Source organism: Perca flavescens, chromosome 4, assembly GCF_004354835.1.
Source record: "Perca flavescens isolate YP-PL-M2 chromosome 4, PFLA_1.0, whole genome shotgun sequence".
Lineage (NCBI taxonomy): Eukaryota > Metazoa > Chordata > Actinopteri > Perciformes > Percidae > Perca > Perca flavescens.
This window is the reverse complement of record NC_041334.1, coordinates 4,762,097-4,788,582: the sequence shown is the minus strand read 5'-3', so window position 1 is coordinate 4,788,582 and position 26,486 is coordinate 4,762,097. Positions and strand designations below refer to the sequence as shown.

The following is a 26,486-nucleotide window of genomic DNA, read 5'->3' as shown; positions in this document are numbered from 1 at the left end:
CAAATGTGTCCAAAAAGTTACACAAGTTGGACTACAGTTAGAAAATGCAACATGTGTCATGCGCGGAGTCTCCTCCTCTCGCACACATCACACCGGGGCTGCGGGCTGTAGGCTATTGATGAGCTTAAAAGTGCAACATGGAGCTTGAGGATTTAAAGAAAAACGGGATAATTACCTTTGAGCAAGTTTGGAGGAAAGTCGGAGGTATGGAGCCATTTTAAACAAGTCGTGGGCAGTGACAACATATGTGTCGGCTTTGTTGAGTGCATTAAGTGCGGCCGCTGTTCGCCTATGACAGCAACGTAGTGTTTCCATAAGGCCTTTTTCATTCAATATTACTTAATTTGCATTAAAACGTGTGGATGGAAACAAGGCTACAGACAGTGGCTACGTTTACATGCACATAGTATTCCAGTTTTTGTCCTTATTCCAAAAAAGACACTATTCTGACTAAACTGTGTACATGGCTAATGGAAGTAAATATTCCACTAATATTCCCTTTTACATGCAGCCGCACAAAATAGGATTTTTAGAAGTATAGAAGTTTTCCAGCGGTGGAAGACTTGTTGATACCCAAGTCTTTCATAATGTTTCTAAGTGGAGTGTTTCTCCTTCTGACCAGAAATGTGGGCTTTTCTTCTGGGCATGCTGGTTGGTTTGTGTACAACCATAACAACGGACAGAGCTAACCGTAGGTCGTAAACTGTCACAAAATGTGGTAAAAACCCTAAAAGAGACGGATATTCCGAATGCGATGGATGCTTCTGGAATGTAAACGAGGTTTAACCATGTCAGAATATGTATGTGGTGTAGCCAGACCCATCTCCACAGCGCTGTGGAGCTGGCAATGTGGGACTAGTTTTATTGAGATCCAGAGGCTCTCGGCAAAATTAATATCATTTACCTGCGCATAGAGTACAGCACAGCTCATGGACAGACATTTGAGGGAAAACACTGACATCTGACAAAATCTTATAAATAAGGAAACTTGACCAAAATGCCAGTAGTACAGTTAGTAAAGTGGCTTACACAGTGAGTTTACAATTCACATAATTAATAAAGGTTTAATGTGTTATAGATTATAATAAAAAGGTCTTATCAAGGTAGCAAGAGATGTGCGTTATAATACAGCTGGTCTCCCTGACAAATATGACATTTCATTCTTTATTTTAGCCTTGCCTTTGTTTAATAAAACCAAGAGGCTGCACAAAACCTTTCTACTTCTGCTGGTTTAAACACCTTCAAACTAAACTCTCATATTCATGACTTGACATGATATTTGATAAAGCAATAATCTCATCTCCTTGCAGCCCGTCTCGTTACTACCCAGTGAACCGGGGGGTCCCGGGTGACTACTACGGCTACCCTGGTGGCCCCCAGTACGTGGAAGAGTACGCCCTGTACCCGCCGGGGGTCCGACCCGACAGCATCTGCTCCGTCTCCACCGTGGGGGGCTACGACCGGCGCTGGACTGTGGAGGAGAAGCGCCACTCGCTGAGGGACGGAGCCCATCAGCTGTACGGACCCACGGTGCCCAGGGAGCAGTGGAGGCCGCAGGGCTACGGCGGAATGGACACAGCCATGAGACGTCTGTCCATCCAGCCGCGCTCCAGGTCCGTGCCCAGGTCTCCGTCCTCGTCATCCTACTCGCCCAACTTTGCCTCACCGGCCCGGTCGCCGTCTGCCCGCTTCGACCGCTTTCAAAGGGGGATGAGGGACGACGTGATTTATGCTGATCCCTCCGTCTACAGCCTGCGGAGATCCCTCAGCTCGCCCAAGGTAAAACCACGAGTGTGTGTTTTTAGAATTATACAGTAGATATAAAACGTAAAACTAGGGCTGGGTACCGGACTTTGATACTTTTTTAGGCACCGACCGAATTGCCTCCTTAGTATCGAGTATTGTAAAATGCCTCGCCCTTCAATACTCAATTCCAATACCTAAGGAGCAAATCTCATCAGCGTCAGTGAGCCAATAAGCATGCAGCATTCTTCTACCACGATTCACTAATGCTGCTGATTGGCTGTAGAGACAGGCATGAAAAACACAGAGAGACGGGGCTCTCATAGTAGGAGCTGAACATTTTTTAAGATTTGTGCCGTAATGTGTAATTTTGTAATTTCTTTTTGTTAAAATGGATTTTCACTTACCGGTATCAAAAAAAAAAAAAATGTAGTAAATTAGGATTATAGGAAAGTAAACGAAATGGAAAGGCTTTGAATAAAATCTTAAAATTAAAACTGACCGTAAATGACCGTGGGCAGCACAAAGAAATCCTCATGAAGTCAACAGGGATGAAAGAAAGAATGAGAGATTAATGTTCTGTTTTCATCTGCTGTAACCATATTCATCTTACTCCAGTCTAACAACTGTCATTCATTCTTGCCTCAATTATTCCCTCCCTTCTTTCCTTATTACCTTCCCTCCCTCCTTCAGTATGACTACCCTGGTGATAGGAGGTCCTTAAGCCAAGGATTATACCACTACAACTACCCTGTATCCCCTTCCATCCACAATAAAATGGTATGTGCCGCTAATGTGCTGTAATACATCTCCATCTACTGGACAACATATAGTCATACACACAGTCCGGTCCACTGTAGTTCTGGCACTTAATGCAGTGCTACTGTATGTGTAGCTTTGCTTCAGGGTTTCTGTATGTGTAGCTTTGCTTCAGGGTTTCTCCTGTATATCTGTACTAACCCTGCACACACCACTCTCTGTCTGGACCTATTCTTTCTTTCTTCTCCTCTCTGCTGTCCTGTCCCTAACACTGTGCTGGGTCCGCTCTTGTGTGCATATGTGTGTGAGTCTATGTGTGTGAGTGTATGTGTTTTAGTTTACACATAGGAGGAACGTGACTTAGGGGGCTTTTACACCTGACTCATTTAGTTGAATCACACTACAGTTGGTTTTCCCCGCAGTTCATATGGGCAGGTGTGAATGCAACAATCGCACTCGGATGCGCACCAAATGCGGAACCAAACAAGCGTAGCGAGACCTCCTTGGTCTCTGTACTTAAACGGATGTAATGCTTCTCGCGGTCGGCGCGGCCGCGGCGGTACGGACGGCGCGCATAGTCGCCGCAAACCATCCAAGACTTCCGGACTTCTTCTCTTCTGTAGCCAATCATTGCAACGCAGTCTGAGACGGTTAAGGCTAGAAGGGATACAGCTTCGGCAACGACAGCTAAATTTAGGCACCAAAACGACGATCGTGGTAGGGTTAGGGTTTCCTCTGTGAAAGTATTAAAATGACTATGTAGTTATTTTAGATTTTGGTAGAATTTGCGAGATTTAGCTAAATATTGTGTAAATTCCGGTCGTAAGTGTATCCCTTCTAGCCACAACCGTCTGAGACCATGTCCGCATTGGTACAAAATCTCGGAGGTGCACGGATCAGAGCTTAGACCCTCCGCGCAGAGTCGCCCAGGCCGCTACGCCGTCCACACCGCCCCGATCGCGCTGAGCGCAAGACGCATTCACCCGTTTTAAAGTAGTAAGACTAATGAAGCCCCAGAACAAGCTAGCAACAGAGACTTGAGATTACATTTAAGGAATAAAAGATATTTTCCATTTGTTTGTTGTTTGTTAAAAAGACCAAGAACAGTGAATTGAGTAGCTTTTAATCAAAAACTGCCCAGACGTTAACATCCAGCTGTGTTTAATTCAGTGTAAAGTGTACTAGTTGGATTATGGCTAAGGAGCTGTAGAGCTTCAGTGTGATTGGCAGATTGGCTGTGGTGCTTTGCTTTGCTGTCCTATCCGAAAGCCTTCTATCTGTACAGTATGTATCTGTGTGATTTCCATGTATGTTGCTGCTGCTGCTTGGCTCAGGAGGACATATTAGATCTACAGCTGCAGCGCAACCTGGATTACTTAGACCAACAGGTAAGAGGATGCACACACAGTATTGTTTGCCATTACATATTTCACACACACTGTTACCCAGTCAGTGTCGAGTAAGTGCCTGAGTTTCCTTCCCCCTTTCTTTGTTCCCTGTTATTGTCTCCTTTCCCATGTTTCTCCTTTCCTTCCAAAGGACACTAGCCTGTAAATAAAAAACAAATATATATATATATATATATTATTAGCTTACCCCTAGCACAGTTCCTGTATTGTTCCAATCATGCTGTTCCTCAAGCTTGTTGCCAGGTGTCTGTAATCTGAGCTAAATCTTCAGGTGCTCGAGGGAAGCCACCTAATTGGCACGGTTCGCCGAATGGTGGAGCGCTCATCCTCAACAGCAAAGCTCTGTGTACAAGTAAGGGAGGAGAGAGAGCCCCGCAGGGAGGCAGGCTTCAGACAGCAACACTGCATCACAGCTGCTTCTCTTAGGGGTTTAGCCTTAACTAGTCACTCTATTTTCCAGCTGGACTTTTCTGCTGAAACGCATTTTTGACTTTGGAACTAATTAGAGAACTCTCTACGCCAGTTGGCTAGTCCAGGCCAGCGGTGGAAGAAGTATTCAGATCCTCTACTTGAGTAAAAGTATTAATACCACATTGTAAAAATACTCTGTTACAACTAAAAGTCCTGCATTGAAAATGTTACTTAAGTGAAAGTATGTATCATCGGGAAAATGTGCTTAAAGTATGAAAGTAAAAGTACTCAATGCAGAAAATTCCTCACATTTTAGAAACTGGAAACGATCCAAACAGTTCTTTGTTTATTGGTCAAATTATTTCACTTAATTCGTGAAATAACTACAGCTGTCAGATGAATGTAGTTGAGTGAAAAGTACAATATTTCTCTCTGAAATGTAGCGGAGTAGAAGTAGAAAAGTGGCATGAAAAGAAAAGAGTCAAGTAAAGTACAAGTACCTCAACATTTATACCTACAAATGTTCTTAGTTACATTCCACCACTGGTCCAGGCTAGGCCAGTTTAGTCCTCATTCACACCTGGACAAAGGCCTGTATCGACCACTAGCTGACTAAATATTCCATACCAACCCAAGCCTGCCTCTCGTCTTCAGTCCTTGTCTTGTCTGCATGCATGTTGTCCATAATGTCACTCACAGTGAAACAGATTCACGGTTATGTTCTTCTCCATCATTCTTTCGTAAATGTTTTATCATACGTTCTGCTTCCGCTTAGATGCAAGGGTCTGTATAAGTTTGACTGAAAACATTGTATGACCGTGTGGACCGTATATGCAGAAAAGATGCACAGACTGGAGGTGTGAACACGTCCACCAACTGAATGTAGTATTAACAGGACTATTTGCACGTCTGACCTGTTGTTCACCAATGTCTCCATTGTCCAATGTGGACAATTTCAGGTCACTTTAAAGATCTCCAAGGCCCAAAAAAATCTGGCATGACCCTACATAATGTAAAGATGCATAGATTCTGTCAAAACCCCACCCGAGCCTTAACCACGGCAGCAGTTTTACACCCGAGCCTGATTAAAGACCCAAATTTCCACTGTAAAACCCCCCTGAAATATTGTATAATCATCACTGCGTGGAAGTTGAATAGATATCCAGAAGATGGCGTTCACACACAGCCGTACACAGCCCATACATGACACATATAAGGTCTGCATATAAAAAAAAAAAAAAACACCAGGAAATGTGCACACTTTTTTGAGAATTTACAGCCCCCCTTTCACAAACTTGGCCAATGCATTGTTAGCGGTGCGGCAGAACCATGCATTATTAATTATATTTAGCATCGCCGTGCCCCCACCGCTGGGTCAGAGTCAAAGCTCTAATTTGAAACCCTCTTCAGGACTCATTCAGCTAAGTCGTCAAGTCCATTAAAGTGTGTCCAACTGTTTCACCATTCATCTCAACTTTCCATGCTGCTGTTATAAAGATTGGTTTCAGGCAACGCTGTTTTCAGCAACATTATGTTCCCATTCATCGCATTCAATCAGAGATCTTGGGAGGACACATTGTAAATGTGGATTTAACAACTGCGTTGGCAGTGTGGTAGAGAGATGCTGGGCAGGAAACAACTTCCAACTCAACTCCTTTCAGTTCTTTATAGCCCAAGATGTATCATGACACATTTCAACTCAGTTCTTCATTCTGAGACATGAACGATTACAAATGAGGCAACGTGCAGGTGTGCACTGTACGTATGCCGACGTGTTTTTATATTAGACTGAAGATTGGCTCCATGGAGTTCTTCTGGCTCCATCCAACTGGTGGCAGATGTTACATGCTGTCTTTTTGCAGAAACATAGTCACCTGCCATGGGCTGCAGTAAACGTGAAAATGCAGCCAGGAAAATCATCACTTATAGCTCATTGCAAAAATAACCAATTCTTTGTTGGCAGAGAAATCATAATTTCTCATAATAATGTCGTTATTGATGACTTTCTGAATAAATGAAGATGTACATTCCTCAGAATAAAGAACATAATGTAAACATTGAACTTTTTGCTTTACTCTCATTGGGCTAGTTACTCTATGATTGAGGTTGATCATTTAGACGATTTGTTCCGTGTTTGTTGCACCAGGTGCCTCCCTTCCATGATGTCTACAGCAGAGAGTTACATCCTACACTGAAGCTCAACGAGATTGAAACCAGTGTAAGAGACACTGCATGCACACAATAAACATACACCACACACCGCCACACTCAGATGTTTCACACTTTTTATGCCTCTGCGCCGGCGACAGCTGTGTCCGGAGGCATTATGTTTTCGGGTTAGCCATCTGTCTGTTCCGCGTACCGTTCTCCTATATCTCAGGAACAACTTAAGGGAATTTCTTTAAATTTGGCACAAACTTTCATACTTGGAGTATGAGGATTAGGATTTGGTGGTCAAGGTAATTGTGACCTCACGTAACACATTTTGGCCCAAAATTTAAGAATTCCTAAGCTAATTATAACAAAAATTCGTACGGCTATTAGATATAGGTTTATTGTCCTGGTGTCTATATACTTGTGGCCCTATATTGTATGCATGTATTCACGTGGATACATTCTTGTACTCTTTTTCTTGGTTTTATGGCCTCTCCCTGATGTCTACAGTACAAAATATATGTGGTAACACCCGTTGTTTTGTCCGACAGAAACTCTTGGGTCGACTGTGTGAGCAGAGCCAGATTCTGAAAGACCACGAGGCTGTTGTCCACCGACTGAGAATGGACAAGGTACATCACTTTTCACAGTATCGTACCACGTGTTTAAAGCTACATTGTGTAAGAATTCATCCCATCTAGCGGTGAAATTGTATATGACAACCAACTGAATATTACTTTTTAGCTCTTCCTCCTACGGTTGCCGAACCCGAAATGCAGACAAATGTCCCTCTTTGGCTAATGAATTTTATAGATTGAGGCGCTACATGGCTGCCGTCATTCGAGCGAGTCGCTCTAATGTATTCTGAATGATTCTGAACGTCAGATTCTACGCTTAGGAGAATACTTTGATTAGTTGGTGGAAGTAATTACACATGAATGAGTACATATTTGTGAAAGAACAAAGGTTTTTTGCTAAGAAACACCCAGCAGTTAAAGTCAATACAGTCAGGGCTTTAAATTAACTTTTTTGAGTTACCAGCCAATTAGATTTTCCACTAGCCACATTGTTTCCAAGGAAAATAAACCAGATTATGGGTGCCACAGATATACATTAAAGTCTTCTCCGGTTCAGTGTAGATCATAATCAATACCACACACTCTAGGCACGTATCCAACGGTTATATAAAAGGTCACGACCTAGTGTTCATGGGAAATTTAGGATTAGTACCACAAGCAGTGTTGCCAGACAGAGATTACATTTCCAAGCCAAACACACACAAAACCGCCAAATATCTTGGCGGAAAACAGACCAATACGGAAACACTGCTAAATCGTTTGTGCAGCCGGCCAATTCAAACTGACTGCCAGCCAAATTGGCTAGTACCTTTACAGTGTGACCCGCCAAAGTACATTTTTACCCGGGTTCGCGGGTGTCATTCTAAAGCCCTGAATACAGTACAACAGCGCTGCAAAGTACGTAAGCTTACCCAAAATGTTCAGTTTTTGTCATGAATTAAGTCTTTGGTGATTTTGTTTTACAGTCAGCTTTTTAGGCTGCCCTTTGTGTTACTGTCGTATGGGATTTCTGTGATAACATACTCCCAATTACTATTTTTTTTACGTTAACTTTCTAAATAAATGTACACTTTCAATCCAGAAACCGTGTACTCATAAAGCTGTACTCACATTTTAATAGCTGTAATATGTCCTAACACCACATATAATAATAATAATAATAATAATAATAATAATAATAATAATAATAATAATAATAATAATAATAAAACCACAAATCGCTCTTTTCCAATCGCAACTGGTATAATTAACTGGAATATGTCTTTGAGACTCAGAGTGGTGAGCTGAAATCCTTCACTTGCTATTTAAGTTTAAGAATATTGGCAGGAAAGCTCGTTTCCCATCAACTCTTCCTTACTTGCTTGCCATGCTTGCTGTTTCCAGGACAGCCTAGAGGAGGCGCTGGTGGCGACTCATCAGGAGATGGAGCTGTACCATAACCAGCCGTTGGCCATGGAAAAGCTGCGCTTCAAAAAGGAAACCTTGCAGAACCAGCTCATCAACATCAGAGGGGAGCTCTCCCAGGCCTCCAGTGTAAGACTCTGCATAACATATTCACCTTCAGTCTTTATATTTTGTGAGTGTGTGTGTATGTGTGTGTGTGTGTGTGTGTGTGTGTGTGTGTGTGTGCGTGTGTGTGTGTGTTTTTTTACAAACTTGGTCTTACTCTGGCCATTAATCCTATCCTTTATAATACAATTTTTACACACTTGAATGAATAGATGAATGAATGCCTTTATTATCATTGCATGTTCATATACAACATTTTCTGTCTCTCATAGGGGAAAATGGTTCACTCTGCTCAAACACATACTCACATACTAAGATACAAAAATAGCTGTTAAAAAAAGGTAGACTAGCTGACCACCCCCGAACTTCCCCTCCGTTTGCAAAAGAAAATATTAATAAATTATGCAAATATAACTGTTCAACCACACGACGTTCACCAAACTTTCAAACGATGCCACGTCCATTTAAGTGACAGGAAGTGCTGCTTGAAAAGCGCTATCTTTAGCTATAGAGTATCTTTATATACAGGAAAATAGTACAAAACGTGCAACACATAATTGACAATGTCACATGCTCCATGCAGGAAATAAAGTCTAACTTGTGTGCATAGCGTTGGGCGGTCGAAGAAATGCACAGCCGCTTTGATTGCCGCTTGTTTGGGAGCCCCTAACCTTGTCTATTAATTGTCAATTGATAGACAATTGTTTATCATTATGTGATAGACAAAAAAGTTGTTTTTAATCTTATCATTTATACTCAATTCATTCTGAGAGTTAAAGGGAATAATATCAGAAAGACATAATAAAGAAAAGAAATCAGGCATGAGTTATGTCCACCACAGATGTTAGAAACATTCTCTGAGCATGACATGCATTTATTTGTACCTCTCTCAGGCTTTAACCACCACTCGTATGGAGTTTGAAGCATTGGAAGATGAGGCCAACGCCATTCATGGAGATCTATGGGAGCAGCTTAATGCAGGAGGGCAGGTAAAGGGTCACACTGGCATTCTCCCTGTTTGTCTTTAAAGCCCAGCTGTAATTGATATGGGAAATGGAAAGATTGTTTCCAAATGGATGTTTGGAATATGGAGTTAATGTATACTGCAAGAAACGTATAAGCCTTTGAAACCTATAGTGAAACGTATTTATATAAGAACTACAATTAGGACATAGTTCTTCCCCATTTGCTTTCAAAATCTTATGGTAAAAAACAAAACATATATATGTGTTAATAATAATAATTATGCTGGATAACACCTAGGCTGACATATAATCAGCCTTATCAATGAGAAAATATATATCCTTCCTAACTTTTAAGCATAATAGCTAACATTTACTTACTACTTACTTTTCCTCAGATATTGTACATCATATATGCTCAGGATCTCATTCTCTTAAATCTAGAGAACCCCAGATCTTGTGTTTCCTAACAGTGTAATGATGTACTGTGGCTTGGTACATACATTCTTTGTCTGAAGTGAATATAGGACAGGAAATCAAGATCAGCAGTATTCTTTGACTGTGTTGGACATATCATTGGGTCCACCATTAGAAAATTCTGTATAACCTAATGCTAAATTAAAATTGTAGTAAAGACTATCTTCAGTTATAAAAAAGAGGTCATTGCATTTTTTCACCAAAATAATCTCTCTATCATCTCTTTATAAAGTTCTCTTGGCCTTTGGAATTAAAATAGCCCCACATCATCACATACCCTTCACCATGCCTAGAGATTAGCATGGTTTTATTTCAGTTAGCCTAATAGCTGGTTTGATTTGCATTGACAGATGATTTTATGGAAAGTACCCCATGCTTATCTCTAGGTATGGTGAAGGGTATGTGATGATGTGGGGCTATTTTAATTCCAAAGGCCAAGGGAACTTTATCAGGATGCATAGTATCCTGGATTCATGAAATAACTGCCATAAAATCTATAAAGATCTGCCTGCCCCTATGGGAATTTAACATTGGGGTGTACGTACTTATGCCCCCTGTATTTTAAGGAAGCACATTTATTTATTTACGATACATTATTCATTCACAAAGAAAACTGCTGTCCTTAAATGTTGGATTTTTCCTCATTTTTTCAATTAAGGCATTATGATTAATTTCCAAAAGATGATTTTTTTTATTCCTCTTTTTAGTCTAGTTTTTAGTTGTGTGTGTGTGTGTGTATATATATATATATATATATATATATATATATATATATATATATATATATATATATGCTTAAAGGGACATTCATCCCATATAATATACATATATTATATATACCTTTCATGGTATCCAGCCCTGTGAATATCTTCTGTTTTATTTGTCCAGATTATCAGATATTTGTCTCTGAGATTTCTGCCTACACCACAATAGAAATAAATGAAATCTGGTTTGTGGTGCTTACAGAATTGAAAAGTTCAATTTTAACAGCAAATGTCTTACCAGAATGTCCCTGTTACTCTGGATAATCCTAATAGATAAACCATAGACCTAACATTCTAAATATAAGTATATAAGTTTTCATAGGGACTGTTTCTTAAATTAAACGTACTTCACATTCCCTCTCTCATATGACTATGTCTGTCCTGGCTTTTTGCAGAGTGAACTGGTCCGTAGGCACATCCAGAAAGAGTTTTGGAGAGTCCAGGATGTATTAGAGGGACTGCACAAGAATAACTCATCCAGAGGCACTGACACAGCCAAGCACAGAGGTAACAAGCACAATGGTGCTGGAAATTAATCACATGTTTAGTGGAAATACCAGTGTCTCCATCATGTATATTCTAATGGCTCTATCCCTGCCATCCCCCACCCCCCTCTCTTTCTCTTGCACAGTGGCCAGTGGTGCTTCAGGCTCCTTTAGCACCAATAGTCCAGCCAGTCCCCTGAGCTCAGTAAGCCTCACCAGCCCGCTCAGCCCCTTCTCCCCAGTGCCCGGCTCCCAGGCCTCCCCCACCAAACAGCTGGGCCCGGAGGTAAGCACCGGACACATCCAGCTAGGCACCAACCCCAATCCAAAACCTGGCACAAGCCCATGCTCCAACTCCAGAACCAACCCTGAAGTGCGTAGAAAATCAAGCCCTAAACCCCGTCCTAAGTCATGTATAGTGCCTCATTTCAAAACCGACCCTAAGCCTAGGTGTAGACCCAGAAGTTACATGGAACCTGACAAAAGCCTGCATGCAGAAAAGACAGATTACTATGGCTGGGAAACCCACAAACTCACCTTTCCCCAGTTCTCCCTAGCTTTCCCAAACCCTGGGGAGTCCTTGAGTAGATTAGACCCTGTGATAGAGGAAACCGACCAAAACTTCAACTGCAGAATCAACTCAAACTTCGACCAACCTATGAATCCCGCCAAAGCCAGAGCAGAAAAGATCAGTTTTCTCCAAGTCCAGTGCCAGGACTCTAAATATATCAACAAGCATACAGACACAGTCCAAACCCTAACTTCTGACATTCAGGAAGATAGTTGGTTGACCTCAAATGTTTGCAGCCAAGAAGTCAAGATTGGCCTCAGAAAAGATGTCTATCCAGAAAACCACCCATATCACTTCTCAGCAGAATACCATGGTGGCCTAAGAAACCTGTCTTCCAACAAACGCTTTTCTATGCCTGAATCGGAGTTCCTGCTTGTCCAGGGCTCCTATCAGACTGATGTTTTATCCTTGCGCTACAGCCCAGACCTTTTCACATCTTCAGTCCCTTGTTTTGGAGGTGCCAGCCATGAAAGCCAACTCCATCAGCAGCTAGCGTCTAGGTCATCATGCCATGTTGGTGCAGGTGCTAGGCCCCTTACTTACCCCAACATTAAAGGGGGAATTAACATTAATCCTGCGATCCATGCCGTAACACAGTCTGACTCACCTAGTAATCACTCAGGTAAAGTGTTCATGCAGACCAATCTTTAAAAAATAGGGTTATTGATGATTACTCCATATTCAGTCTGTTGAGATTCGTAATATTGTAAATACAGCGACAATATTTCCCACCTAAACATTTTTGTTGCCATTATTATAGGTCATAATGGCATCATGTTTGTCCCCTTTAGTAAAGCCATTGATGCTGTAATTACCTTCGCATACAGAACTTTATCCAACCTTTCAGTTGTCGGAGCGCATTCTTTAACTGCTCCACAGGGATCTCATGGAACGCAAATATTTGCATGCATCTCTGATGCACCGTTGTGCTTCGGTCTGATTCACATAAAGATTTGGGGGATTTAATGTCATGGGTCTTGAGATGGAAACCATAACATTTGGCCAGCATAGTGTAAGTTAAGGGTTCACTTGTGCTGTTATGTAAAAAGATGGAAGAGGCATGTCCCCTCATTGATGTCAATCTTCACAAAACTCTCCATGGTATGAAAAATTAATCCGATCTGTTCACAAGATTCGTGTTCAGAGTTCCCTGTCAACTAAATAAAATATAGAAATATATACGAGTTGAACATTTAAATTAGTTGACTTTGGTTTGGTTTACTTAAGGCGGTACTTGAGCATGATACAAGTTACATGTTGGACTAAGAGCTGCAGTAAAAGCTTTCCATTTCAACTCCAATTCCAAAGATGGACCCAAAATGTTTCTTAGTAATACAATGCTGTTAAAAATATTCTAGGAGAGAAATAACTTAACTGTTTATGGTGTATGAATTTACATAAGCTGTCAGGTATTTCATTGGCCACCTGAGGATTTCCATGTCTAACTCCTAACTTAAGATAAAGACCCCATTCCACAAGAATCATTCTCATGAGTCCTTTCTGCTCTGCACTTGCCTGGCTTTTTATCACTCCTCCTGATGTGCGGCACTCTCTCTTCCACCTATCCTTTCTCTCCCTTCCTTCCTTCCTCCCTCCCTCCTGCCCTTATGGTAATATAGGAAAGTGTTCCCCCAAGGCCTCCCCTCCCCAAGTCCTATTACCCTTTGGAGCCCTCCCCTACCTTCCCTCCCTCCGTCCCTCCCCTGCCCTTTGACAGCGCCACCTGGCTACGCAGCTTGGGCATCGATGACGGTTACCTTGATGGTGAAGATTCTCACATCAGAAAGGTATTTGGGTGTTTCTGCCCCTGTCCTGCCCTCGCTTCACCCAGTCCTAACTGTTGTCCAACGCCATCATTTAAAAACATTACTCTTAACCTTGTCAACCAACAGATACCATTCATCCCTCCATATTCCAAGTGTTATTCCTTCTTCCAAACCTCCATTTGTTCAAGCACTCCACCCATTGCCTCTGATGATCCCTCTGTATCAGCCTCTATTTGAGCTTCCAAAGCACTTGTTTTTTATTGCTCAACATCGTACATTTTAGTTTAAAAATGCACTGCAGTTGCTTTGGTACGGAGGCCCTCTCATGCCAAGGACGAGCAAAACTTAGCACTTGGTATGAATCCCGGTGTGGAGTTCTCTACATACACAGATCCTCTGTCAAACTCTACATGTGCTTATTTGTGTAGTCGTTGGTAGTTATGTAGTCATTCTAGTTGGTACATGGTCACACCAGGAAGAATCACAGTTAAAGTCACTAGGAGTGTCACGATTTCAAAACTGTTGTTGCAAAGTACCCTTCTGCTATCTAGTGGCTCTTATTATGGCATTGCCGTCCCTGTTGAAATAAACTTTCAAATCGAAAATGTAATCAAATCGTGACCGTAAAATCCAAAATCAAATCGTGGATTTGGAGAATCATGACACCCCTAGGGACCACAGTTAATTCAAGGCAAAGCATATGTACCATCCAGTCCTGTCCCATGACTGGCCGCAAACCATGTTGCATCTCTTCTGCGGAGCAGTTAATACTTGTTCCGTCAAGATCAGCACTGTCAAGACGGTTTGCAGAAATTTTAATTTCAGTGTGATTCATGCTGGTGTGATCAGGCCTTTACTGTGTCTGCCATGAAGTATGCCAGGTGTTTTAACATAATGCTCTCACCACTATACTCACTGTTTAAACAGGAGCTTTGGATGTGTACTGGAATTTTTTCACATTAGGGTAACATTGGTACATGACAAATAATATCAGTGTTCTGCCTTGCAGCCCAAATTTGGAGAACACAACAACATCAGTGACGTGCAGGACCAGGTCCAGGACAGACAATCCACCATGAATAAAGGTACAGCAACCGAAGCTCAACTTTCTAAGTATGGGGCCAGTATTGTAGCAAAACTATTTGCAAATGTGTTTGGAGAGTTGTGTAACTGTTTCGATCTGTGTGTGCGTAATCAGATTTGTAAATGTGTAAAAATAAAAACTCCAAATCTGTATTGAGGTTTGCGAGTGTATTGAGATTTGTAAATGTGTGGACAAAACTGTAAATGTGTACATAGGGCTGTGAATGCGTAGACAAATCTATAAATGCCTACATAGATCTGTAAATGTGTACATACTGTAGATCTGTGAAAATTTGTAAATGTTAATACTTTTCCTACACTTCTGCCATGACCATCGGCGGAGCGAGGGGTGGCTAATTGGGCTTAAGCCCCGAATGTTTTGTCAAAAGCCCCGAATCTTTTAGGTTTTTTAAAATAACTTCAACTTTGTTTCATTTCCTCTCTCCGTCTTTGTGACTGGAGCGGCAAAAAATGAAACAACAGCTCTATTACCGTGTGTGGTGGCGGACGGTAATGCATCGCGCATCACTCAGCTTGTTTGCCAACTGCCAATAAAAACTAACGAAGAAGAATATAAATCTTCTTCTTCGTCGTTAACTTGTCATCAGGGGCTGGCGGGCCGTGGCGGGCTGTTGTCATGCATGTTCTATGTTTCATCGGTGTCGCGAGCTTACTGCCTAACCGGCTTAAGTTATGGATATAACAAAGTTTTTTATACGGAACAGGAACACTAGTAACCATAGTAACAGACCTCACCGGACGGAGAGTGATTCAGAAGCAGCATCAGACGAACCGAGGACAAGTGGTGCAGGTTTGTGAATCCGCTGTTGTAACACTTGAGTTAAGTGACTGCAGGTCTCTCAAGTGTCACGAATTGAGCGTGACAGTCACTCATTTCGGACTTTTGTCACGCACTCCCGCCACACATTGTATTTCTCACGTGGAAAAACTATTTATAATAAACTGAATATGCCGCAGCGCCCAAAATGTCTCTGGCGCGCCGCTCTCACTATGGAGGAATCAAGCGCGTCTCCCCTGGAGTTTTAGTCGAGCCTGCCACTTTTCAGCCAATCAAAAAAAAGAAAGGGGCTACACAATAGCTAATAGGATTTAACGCAACAACCAATGAAAAAGAGCAAGAGCAGCGTACAGACACTTCCCTAAATATTCGCTCATTCAGAGACCAGAGACCCAAACTGGGCTCTGTGTCTGTCAGACGTTCTACCGTATCAGCAGAGCAATCACGTAATGCACAGCAGATTATGGTGCAGGTAGATTATTTTGTGAAATATATTGACTATTATAACTTTATTTTTCTCAAAATATCACGACTCCTCCAAAACTCAGATAACACAGATATATTTTGAATGTGCACAAAGTTTTGGACATGAGCAGAAATCTTGCTCAAACAAATCTGAAATGTTGTAGTCCAGGGGTTTATTAATTCATTAAAATGAATTAATTTATCATTGACGTGAATAATTGTCATATGCAAATTTAAGGAGGTTACTTCCTCAACAAAAGATGCAAAAGAAAAGGGAAGAGTAAATTATGCCTCTAGGCTACATGTGTGCTGACTCAAATATAATTAGAAAAGCTGATCTACAGGAGAATAAATAGATGAAAGCAATACAGAATGCCTGAGAGCATTACTTCCATATATTCCATTATGTTTTTATATTTGGATTATAATCTATGTTTACCTTTTACATAAAGATTTCCAGCATCAATTTATTCAGAAAAAGGTATAAATAGGTGCATACAAATTCACCAGAATGCAGGAAATGAAGAGTTTAATGCTCAAAATTTTCTGGGGGAGGACCCCCATACCCCCCCACATCATAAGTCATCATGCGGAAATTGAATAAATACTTTGTATTTGGTTGAATTGTCAGTGCCATGTGTCAAATCTTTTGTTGTGTAAATCTGAGCAATTATTAATAATAACAAAAACACTCCTATTCCTTTGCATCCTTATGCATTCTATTATCTCAAACAGCCTGAAAAATAGTGCATTTAGCTGACGTAATTGGGAAAAAAATCTCCACCGGGGGAGCATGCCCCCGGACCCCCCTACGTTTGGGCTAAGCCCCGAATGTTTATATTGTCTGGCTCCGCCCCTGGCCATGACAGAGATCTGGAAATGTGTGTGTAGATTTGTCTGTCAATATAAGTTTTACAATTCTCAAACGATTTTCAATGAGGGTAGTAAGTGGGGGTATGGCCTTGACCAACTGACACTTTGCTCGTTTGAAAGCCATGATGTCTCTCTCTCTCTCATGGGTGGGCCAAATTCTCTGGGTGGGCAAAGCAGAGAAAGGGGAGGTAACCTTACTCCTTATGACCTCATAAGGAGCAAGATTCCAGATCGGTCCATCTGAGCTTTCATTTTCTCAAAGGCAGAGCAGGATACCCTGGGCTTGGTTTACACCTATCACCATTTCTAGCCACTGGGGGACCATAGGCAGGCTGGGGGAACTCATATTAATGTTAAAAAACCTCATGAAGTGAAATTTTCATGCCATGGGACCTTTAATAGTTTATTATCTACATGGAGTAGAACAAAAATGTTTTGTCTTTAGTTAAATAAGCCTCAATAGTTACTGTAGGCTGTAATTGCTGCTAAACACAACACTAAAACACACACTCCTCTCATCAGTGCCTAGCAGCGCCGATGAAGCCAATGCGGCATCGGTATATGTTTTTGAATTTTCAACCGATATCTACGTATTTACAGTTTTTTGTATTTGTTTACAGATTTTTTTTTTTTACACATTTACAAATCAAATTACCCACACAGATTATTTTACACATTTGATGATTCCTATACACATTCACAAATATCAGTACACATTTAAAGATTCTTTTACACATTTTCAAATCTGATTACACACACACAGATTGAGATACAGTTGCATTATAGTTTTGCTAGAATAATGGCCCCATACCATGTAATAATGCTACTAATCCTTTATCAGCTGATGATCGAGATCCAGCAATTAACTCTTAGGCTGTTACACAGAACCTAATGGAGCATGCAATTACCTTCTACTGACATTTGTAAATTGAAGATGAAAGAAAACCCATAATCTAGTTCAGAATTTACTCTTTTGAGGGGTGACTGTATCATTGAATCAAGTGAAGCTCACAGCATATGCATACATTGCTGAATAGTGTTAGCTTTAATAAGCTCCCTCTTCTTTCCCATGGTTTTGAACTTATCTGTTGTGTCCCTTGCCAGTTGGCATTGTCCCTCCTAGAACGAAGTCCCCCACCGACGAATCGCACAGCAGCTCTGCCAGAGTTTCCCGCCATAATGGCAGAGGGCCTAATGGAATCTCTAGGGTATGTCAACCTATACTGCATGTAAATACTATCCAAATGTCTTTCTTAACCCTTCTATTATATAATAAAATACTTCATGAAATTGTATGACTTTTTTTAAATTGATTGATTGTTTTGTATTGATTAATTTTTTTATTTATTTCGAACAATCAGCAAACTGTAAAAGAAGAAAAGGGAAACAAATCAGATAAAAAAGATAAAGACAAAACACAGAGATACATAAATCAATCAGATTCCATTAAAGAACAAAAAAAAAAATGATGAGTTTGAGTAGGAGCAGGCAGAAGCATAATGCTTATATCGTCCTGCCCCTACCGTGGGCCGAGCAATCCTGGCCTCTTTCCTCATTTAGGGTCACCACTGCATTGCCCGTTCGGTTTGTAACGGGCCGATTGGCCTCCTTTATCGCTGCTTGTGGTTTTCTCCTGAACCATTGTACCCCAAAATAACTTACAGAGGGACCCAAAGCCACCCAACTGTATACTACTGACTTACAGTGTACTTCTACTTGTACATTGTATTACAACATTTACCTGACAGAGAAATGTTATTGGTTACATTGCAGATTCAGATTTTATTTAAAAACCATAACAATTAAAATATGATGCATTATTAATCATTAAACTATCCAGCGTTAAATTAGAGTTGAAAGTTCCACCTTGAACAGACGTTGAGTAAATGCAAGTACATTGTGCTGATACATAATGCCTTTCTTTTCACTCTTCACTTTAAGTAAACATTTGAAAGCTGGACTGTGGGGTATATATATATATAAAATTTTGAATTTGGTAGATGTGATTTCCTGTATTCTGGTGCATTTTGGGGACGGTCAGCTAGAGAAGGGCAATACCTAAATTTGTTCAGATTTAAAGCCTTTTGCTTTTTGATTTATTAAGGTATTGTATAGTTCAATATTTGTTAATGTGTTACGTTAACATACTGGACACCTACCGTATTCAGCCTGTTGTTCTGTGTGCTATTGTGTAGTTGACAGATGAAAAAGGCTGTTTTTGGTCTTGGATTTTGTGAAATAAATTTCTAAATAAATGCGCCTTATAGTCCGGTGCGACCTATATATGTTTTTTTTCCTCTTCATGACGCATTTTTTGACTGATGCGACTTATACTCCGGAGCGACTTATAGTCCGGAAAATACGGTATATAATAATGTTATATATTCAACAACCACTAAACGGATGCGTGAGATAAAGCTGTTTTCACACATACAGGTAATTCACTTCTCGTTAAAAGTTCAATTCATTTTAACTTTAGTCGCGCAACTTTGCTCCTGTTTTCACCTGTTGCTGAGTAACGTACATTAACATGCCATTGTCTCATGAGTGTAGCATACCTGTAGCAAGCTCCTTCGTAGTAACTAGCGGTAAAAACAAACGTTGAAGAGGAGCTCCGTGCTACAGAGTGCCGATTGCTAGTTGTTGTAAGCCGCTACAGACCTCCGTCACAGCTTGTTCGTATCAGCGGCTTTTAGCTAGTAGATGTGTTGAGCCGCATCAGAGTTCTTCAACACCGGGTCCGGTGCTCCATGGTGCTCCGTTAGGTAGGCGGTAGTTCAGTAATCCGAAAATAGGTGACTTTGAGCCGGGTACAGAGCACAATGAGCTGCCGGTCATTTTGGCGGATATTACGGTTAAGTAAGTAATGAAACCAGTAGTTAAGAAAATAACTAATGTTAGCCACTGTCGCTGCCGTGTCACTGCCATGTTGTTTGTGCATCACTATGGCAAACGCGCGGGGGGAGGGCTGGGCCAATTCGGAGCTACGGGAGCCCAGATGGGACCGTCGGCGAATGTTAAGTAGGAAAAACAACACTCGGTTGGGGGCCCAAAGCAGCCGCTTAGTTCGGTTATGCCTCGGGCAGGCTCTGTATATTTCTATTAATAGTTACGAGTTTTGCTTTAGAAAAACAACGTTTTGAGTACTTCTTCTACCACTGCCAGATAGAGAAATGGTGAAAAATAAAGCAAGACACTGTGTGTCTGGGCCCCTAAATCAGTTATTTTATTACATTTAACATTTCAGTTTATCTAGTCTTAGTTTTTTCATTTTAATCAAACTGATTTCGCATAAGATTTTATCTAATCTCATCATTATTAGATAAAAAAAACACAGGTGCCTACTGACAATGTTATCCTCACTTCACAACTGACAATAGCAGTTTAAATAACATTAACTCAACTGTCCTGCTGTTATTACAGACAAGTGAACTAACCACAGACAAATGCCTCATTCATGGACTCATGCTGTTGCAGAATTATGTATTAAACTGCCAATTAGATTATTGTACTTATTAATTGAAGGTGCTGATGGGCGTTCCGGATTGTTTAGCATTTTGTCCGAGTCCTCTCAGGCCCCGTTTACACGAAGGGAAGATGCAGATATTTTCCTGTGGTTTGGCCTCTCATTTACAGGAAAACCCTGTTTTTATCACAGAAAACTATTATTTCTAAAAACTCCAAAAGTGGAGATTTTGGAAATCTTCGTTTGCACGTTTGCATGTAAACTGAGACAAACGGAGGTTTAGGCAGCCGAGAGAGAGAAAGAGGACGTGATTGGTTGCTGTTGTTGCTATTGTCGGGATTCTGATTGGCTAATGTGGGCTTGAGCTTCTCGTTACACTGGCATGCTCTTGACTGCATTGACGGCATATATACACGGGTACATATAAACGAACACTTTTATGAAAACGGAGAGGTTGAAATGTCCGTTTATGAAAATAGCCGGCGACATGTAAATGTAGCATCAGTGATGTGCAGTTCAGTCGCACCCATCCGTCCCGTAACGAGAGCCAATCTGCAAAAATGTGCTCTTTCTCTCAGAGTCCAACTCAGTTGTTGCTGTCTCTCTAGTTGTATTGTATGGCCATTGTATTGGCATTAAGGTCCAATAAGACTAGGACTGAAAACTGTGTTCCTATGCCACATCTTTGTCACAGGAGCGGCCGAAGAGTGCCGTGTTTCCCGCGGAGCTGAAGTCGAAGATGAGCGTGCAGGAGCAGAATGAGCGAATCCGACGCAACCAGAGCAGCTCTGTGAGGGACAAGAGGCGGAGTCTAAACCTCTCAGGTGGCCAGTCTCCATCGAACTACAAAGTGGTATGATCAACCATGTGATGGTCCTTGTCAAACATTATAACACAGAGTAATGCTAGAGTAAAATCTAGTCTTGCATTGCCAGACCTTCCGCCACAGCATATAAACATCTGGTTTATTGGCAACATTCGTCATGGGCGACAATAAGCGCCGGACGCAAGTACGGTGCCTCTGCAAAATAGTCTCGGGAAGGAACTTGTTTTGGTGGAACATGTGCCTGTAGGGAGGCAAGCATTGGAATTAAAATGGCTCTCGAGTGTGTGATGAGAATTTTACTCAAAAAAATAGATAAATATAATTTGATTGTCGGTTCTAGCTCTGAGGATATTTCCCGAATCGACCGGAGTTTAGAATGCCAGCACAAAGAAAGTGGAAGGTGAGGGACATCCGGCCGAAAATGAGGGACATCCGGCGGAACCTCCGGCGGCACCGGAACTATCAAGTAAAAAGTAAAACCTAACAATGTGTTTATACTCTCAGCTACTTTATCTGTCAGATGAAAGTTGTAGAGAACTGAGAAGCTTTGTGCACATTCAAAACTTGCAAGGTAGAACTACTGTTCATGAAACTATCATTTTGTTAGAGAAACTTGATATACATGTATAATTTTTTTTAAATAGATTAAGCCTCAATAACACCTACTTACATTCCAGGCCATTGTTTCTGTACGTCAAAGACAAGGTAAACGTCTTTTGTTTGGAAGTGGAAAGCCAGTGAGGGATTGCATTCTTTTCAACAAAATAAATAGGGTACAACAAAATTATTTTTTTCTAAAAGGGCACTTATCTAGTCCATGACCAAGAGACGTAAAGAGCAGGGGATTCTGTGTTTGTTGCTCTGATTGGTTGTAGGTCTATCCAATTGCGTCCAGACATTTTGGTCTACGTGATTAATAGGAACCTTGGGAAATGAAAAATGAACAAAGGGGTCCAGAGTAATTTGCATTTGCGATTAGGTGTGGCGTCAGGCAAAAAAAAACATTGATGTTCATTAATGAACGCCCGTTACATTCAATCCACTGCCAAATGAGTTGATACGAAGCTAATTAAGACTTTCAGTGTGGAGGAGGGGTGGGGGTGGGGATGGTGCGTGATCATGTGGATGCGCCGAAAGTTTTGTTGTCGTTACTTAGAATTCGTCATGGGGGAGACAGAAACTACGCACTGTAGCTTTAAGATTACAGATGATTTGATTGTATCTGTATTTGTGTGTGTGTGTGTGTGTGTGTGTGTGTGTGTGTGTGTGTGTGTGTGTGTATGTACAGATCCGTAGGCGGCTGACAGCTCACGAGATTGACATCAAAGACCTGGAGGCGGCGGTTCGAGGCCCGGGGCAGGAGTCACCTCGGCAAGAGATCGCTCGCCTGAGACGGTTAAAGGCTGAACCAGAACCCTACGACCTGGACCTCAGCAGAGAGGTGAGATCAGCCAGCTGATTGCATTGCTCGCTCAGTCACTCTTTCTCTCATTCTGTCCATGGCCTGTGAGGAGGCACAAATTAAGCACACAGAAGTATCTGCGCTCAGTAAAGGTCACAGATTTACGAAGCTTCTAAAGGGACATTAGGGGATTTGTTTTTTCTTGTACGCACAAGATACTTTCTGGTATCTTGTACTCACGAGAAACCAATCTGAGTAGCAGTCAGAATGGCTGCCAAGGAGGAGGTATTCATCTTCCTGAAAATGTAACAAATTGTACCTGATAGTGTCGTCAAAAAACTTTAAATATAACAAGGCAACTGTTAACCGATTACATGCTTTGAACGTGAAATATTAATTTTAGCCACATAATGTTAGCAGAACCATGCTAGCATAATAAATTGGTTTCTCGTAAGCACAAGATACTTTGGCATGCTAACGAGAATGTTTCTAGAGGTGGAAATATGCACCATTACACCTCTGCTGAACTTGTCAAAAATTCACTAAACCTTAACTAAAGTAACTTCTCTTTTAATAAAAGGACAAACATGCCATATCCTGATAAAAAGTCATCCTAGCTCACTGTTTCCATTCTATGAAAGATATTTTATATTGATGTATCAGTGTATTTGTTTGCATGTAGGCCATATGTGGGTGGATCTATATTTATTTAGGTGCATTTGTTCCAGCTGATGACTCCGGACAAGGTTCTGATCCCAGAGCGCTACCTGGACGTGGAGGACAACACTCCTCTCAGCCCCGAGGAACAGAAGGAGAAGCAGAAGAAACTGGAGCGGATCAAGACTCTCATTGCCAAATCAAAGTGGGTCACTTTTCTAGGCACCTCACATATGTTTGAACCCATACCTATGGGTCCAATAAAGCATGCCATTAATGCTCCTTCCTTTACAACAAAACATGCTGAAACTGTACCTTGCATGTCACTGGTGATGAAGGAATATGTCACCCACCGCAACAGTGGGGCTCTCTTACGTTCACAACTCTTAACCTTTTGAAATAAACATAACACCACAATACATAAATATTTGTAGAGATAAAATGTTTCATTTCAAATGTTTTAATTGAAAGTTTTGATTTAAAATTAAAAAGCAACAGCTAAAGATTGAATGTGACAGTGAAGTTATTAACATTATTTCATATATATTTGCTTCCATTACCTTTTAAATTGCTGAAGAACCAAGAAGAGTTGTCCACTTTCTTCATTAATGCTCATTTTAGCATTTTAGAACCACTTTCTTGCAAGATACAACTCTTAAGGTATAAATATTAATAACAGAATATACAAAATGTCCTTATATGCAGACGATATTGTATTATATTTGTCAGATCTAGCATTTTCATAATCTATGACTAACAAATCCTCCATCCTCTTCTTGTATCTTTGTGTCTCCTTTCATCCCCCCACGGTTCCACACACAGCCTTCAGAACATGGTTCCTGTGCTGGACGGCCCTGTGGATGGTGGGGCTCCAGTCAGCTCCCAGCAGCAGTTGGAGGAGCAGGAGAAGCGCATTGAGATCTCCTGCGCTCTGGCTGCCGAGGCCTCTCGTCGCAGCCGCCTTCTCTCGGGTGAGGACTCTCTGCACACGGCTGCCACAGACACCATCGCCACGACACTAACCCTCTCTCACTAAGTGCTCACCATGAGCCACAGTACTCCTTCCCAACACTACCAATGCGCATTTCTGCACGTACCTCCTCGATTCATCCAACTCACATCTGAAAACTAACTCCTCATGTGTCGTTTTGGATCCAGATTTTAGCCAAGGTGCAGCAAACTGTAAAATGCAAAAACATTTCTCATTTATTTCTAATAGAGCTTTATCATTTTTCAGAAAATGTATAGCTTGAAGGTTAGGCATTTTACTTCTGAAATTTCTGGCTTCTAAAGGTCATTTTTGTGGGCTTGGCCATTACTCTTACTGATATATGATGTATGTATTTCATTACATACATCTTGAAGTTATGATGTCATCACTCAGGCATCACACGTTAATGCATGAGTCCATATTCAGCTAAACAACTGTATTTACATTAAGCACTTTTTTGTTGTTGTTCTGCTTCTTCTTTTACTTTGTTTAACTGAATTACTGTGTAATTCAGGATCAATTGTAGTTAGGAAAAGATATAGAGAGGGGCAGGCATGTGTGACCAGGGTGACCATGAAAAGTCTCAAAGTTGTGGACTCAGCAAAAAAATAAAACCAGCCCCTGAAAGTCTGTATTCCAAGACCTTAGCACTGGTGAGGCAGATAGGCAAAGGTTCATCAGACAAAAGAATCACGCAAAATGAACCCAAATGCATTGAGGATATATTGTAATAGCTTTGGTGGCACTTTTGTCGTTTCATCAAGCACCATAACCAGGTCTTAATTAAATGTAACATTTTGCCTGTTCGCTAAATATCTGCAAAACTATTTATAATTTCATCAGCCTCAGCTGCACTTTGACTTTAGTGTTAATTGTCAAATGCTGCATGCTGTCGCACTGAACTGAGATAGTAGATGTAGTAAACATGAACTGATAAGCATCAGAATATTATCATTGTCATTACAAGCATGTTAGCATTTTGACATAAGCATTTGGCTAAAAGCACAATTTTGCCTCACAGAGCTCACAGCTATAGACGTGTAGTCATGTTAATACATAACATGATTTTTTAAAAGAAACAATTCATACATGGTGCATTATCAGTTTAAGTCAATTTAACTTTGCTTCACTCTGAGCATTACAGCTTCATTTTGAGTCCAGTACCCATAATCTTCTGTCATGACACTCAGCAGGTCTAAGCTCTTTTTACTTGACTCATGTCATTTTGTAAAGTCTCACTCAACACATAATTCAGTAGCACCTCTATTATACTCCTTTTTAGCGTGATATTTGTACTCTTAAAGTCTACTCGAATAAGTCAACATGCTTTGATGTTCATAAAAAAAATGCTGTGTTTCTTATACTGCCCACAGCTGCAGCTCCTCTGCCTGAAACATTCTGTCTGAGCTCTTGGCCCGCTTTCCTGAAAAGCCCAGTCTGCTCTGATTGGTCAGCTGGCCCACTCTGTCATTACTGGTCAACCAAATTCAAACAAGCCACTGGGCGGGCTGTGCTTTCTCAGACATTCTCAATCAGTGACATCACTAATTAAGGAATTTCAAACAGGAATGTGGGGGAGTCGTTTTAGTCAATTAGAAAAAGTGCTGTCTCGGGGGGAGATGTGAGTGAAATGGTTTTTTTGTTCTTATACATCTATTACATACACGCAAAACTATGTAACACACTAAAAGATTGGAAAAATCCCCCAAAACATATTAGGGGCTCTTTAAGGGGTGTCACACATGCATAGCTGAGCCTAATCTGGACATGCATTTAAAGCCCCTGACACACTAACCCGACGGCCGACCATTGGCAGAAAAAAGCAGTCGGACTGATCAGTCAGCTCCCCAAGGTCCAAAAAGTGCCTCAGAACAAACCGAAGCGACGGCAGCTTGAGCTTGTAATACGTCTCCATAACAGCAGGCGGCACTAATCTGTATTGTCGGCCAAAAAATGAAAACCGGCGGCGGATTGGACGAACGTGTCACTTGTTGGCTTGTTCAGAATACGATCTCATATTTTGCTAAAATAGTTCACTGAAACGTGTTTCTGAAAACATTTTAAGCGAGAAACAGGCCATGCAGTTGCTGTCTTCATTTCAGATCAACAAAGGTCAGTTTAAAAGATTTTCGTCAGATTTTGAGAGGCTTAGTCACACTCATCCTGCTCGTCGTTTCCGAGTTAGCACTCCACCAATCAGATTGGTCATGGAATGCGACTGCCCGCCCTCCGGCGCGACATGTCAGGTCGGCCAAAATGAAGGCCCACAGCTCCTCGGACGGACGACGGCACGGAACACACCGAACAGACTCAAGTCACTGACCTCGCCAGACTGT

At 41.3% G+C, this 26,486-nt stretch overlaps 1 protein-coding gene across 6 annotated transcripts in view; it reads left to right on the top strand.

Annotated features, from left to right (window-relative positions):
* Nucleotides 1-26,486, top strand: part of plekha6 (pleckstrin homology domain containing, family A member 6) — a 99,306-nt gene that overhangs the window by 67,369 nt on the left and 5,451 nt on the right. For 3 of the 6 annotated variants that reach the window (XM_028576702.1, XM_028576700.1, XM_028576704.1), the window contains 14 exons: nt 1,311-1,779; nt 2,437-2,523; nt 6,469-6,540; nt 7,028-7,108; nt 8,438-8,587; nt 9,457-9,552; nt 11,162-11,273; nt 11,398-11,537; nt 14,598-14,673; nt 17,913-18,016; nt 20,969-21,127; nt 22,389-22,541; nt 23,231-23,364; nt 23,982-24,130. In XM_028576702.1, the coding sequence (XP_028432503.1) occupies nt 1,311-1,779; nt 2,437-2,523; nt 6,469-6,540; nt 7,028-7,108; nt 8,438-8,587; nt 9,457-9,552; nt 11,162-11,273; nt 11,398-11,537; nt 14,598-14,673; nt 17,913-18,016; nt 20,969-21,127; nt 22,389-22,541; nt 23,231-23,364; nt 23,982-24,130 (1,982 nt within the window). Of the gene's footprint in view, nt 1-1,310; nt 1,780-2,436; nt 2,524-3,836; nt 3,891-6,468; nt 6,541-7,027; nt 7,109-8,437; nt 8,588-9,456; nt 9,553-11,161; nt 11,274-11,397; nt 11,538-14,597; nt 14,674-17,912; nt 18,017-20,968; nt 21,128-22,388; nt 22,542-23,230; nt 23,365-23,981; nt 24,131-26,486 lie in introns of all 6 variants that reach the window. The other 3 variants (XM_028576705.1, XM_028576703.1, XM_028576701.1) reach the window with 2 other exon arrangements.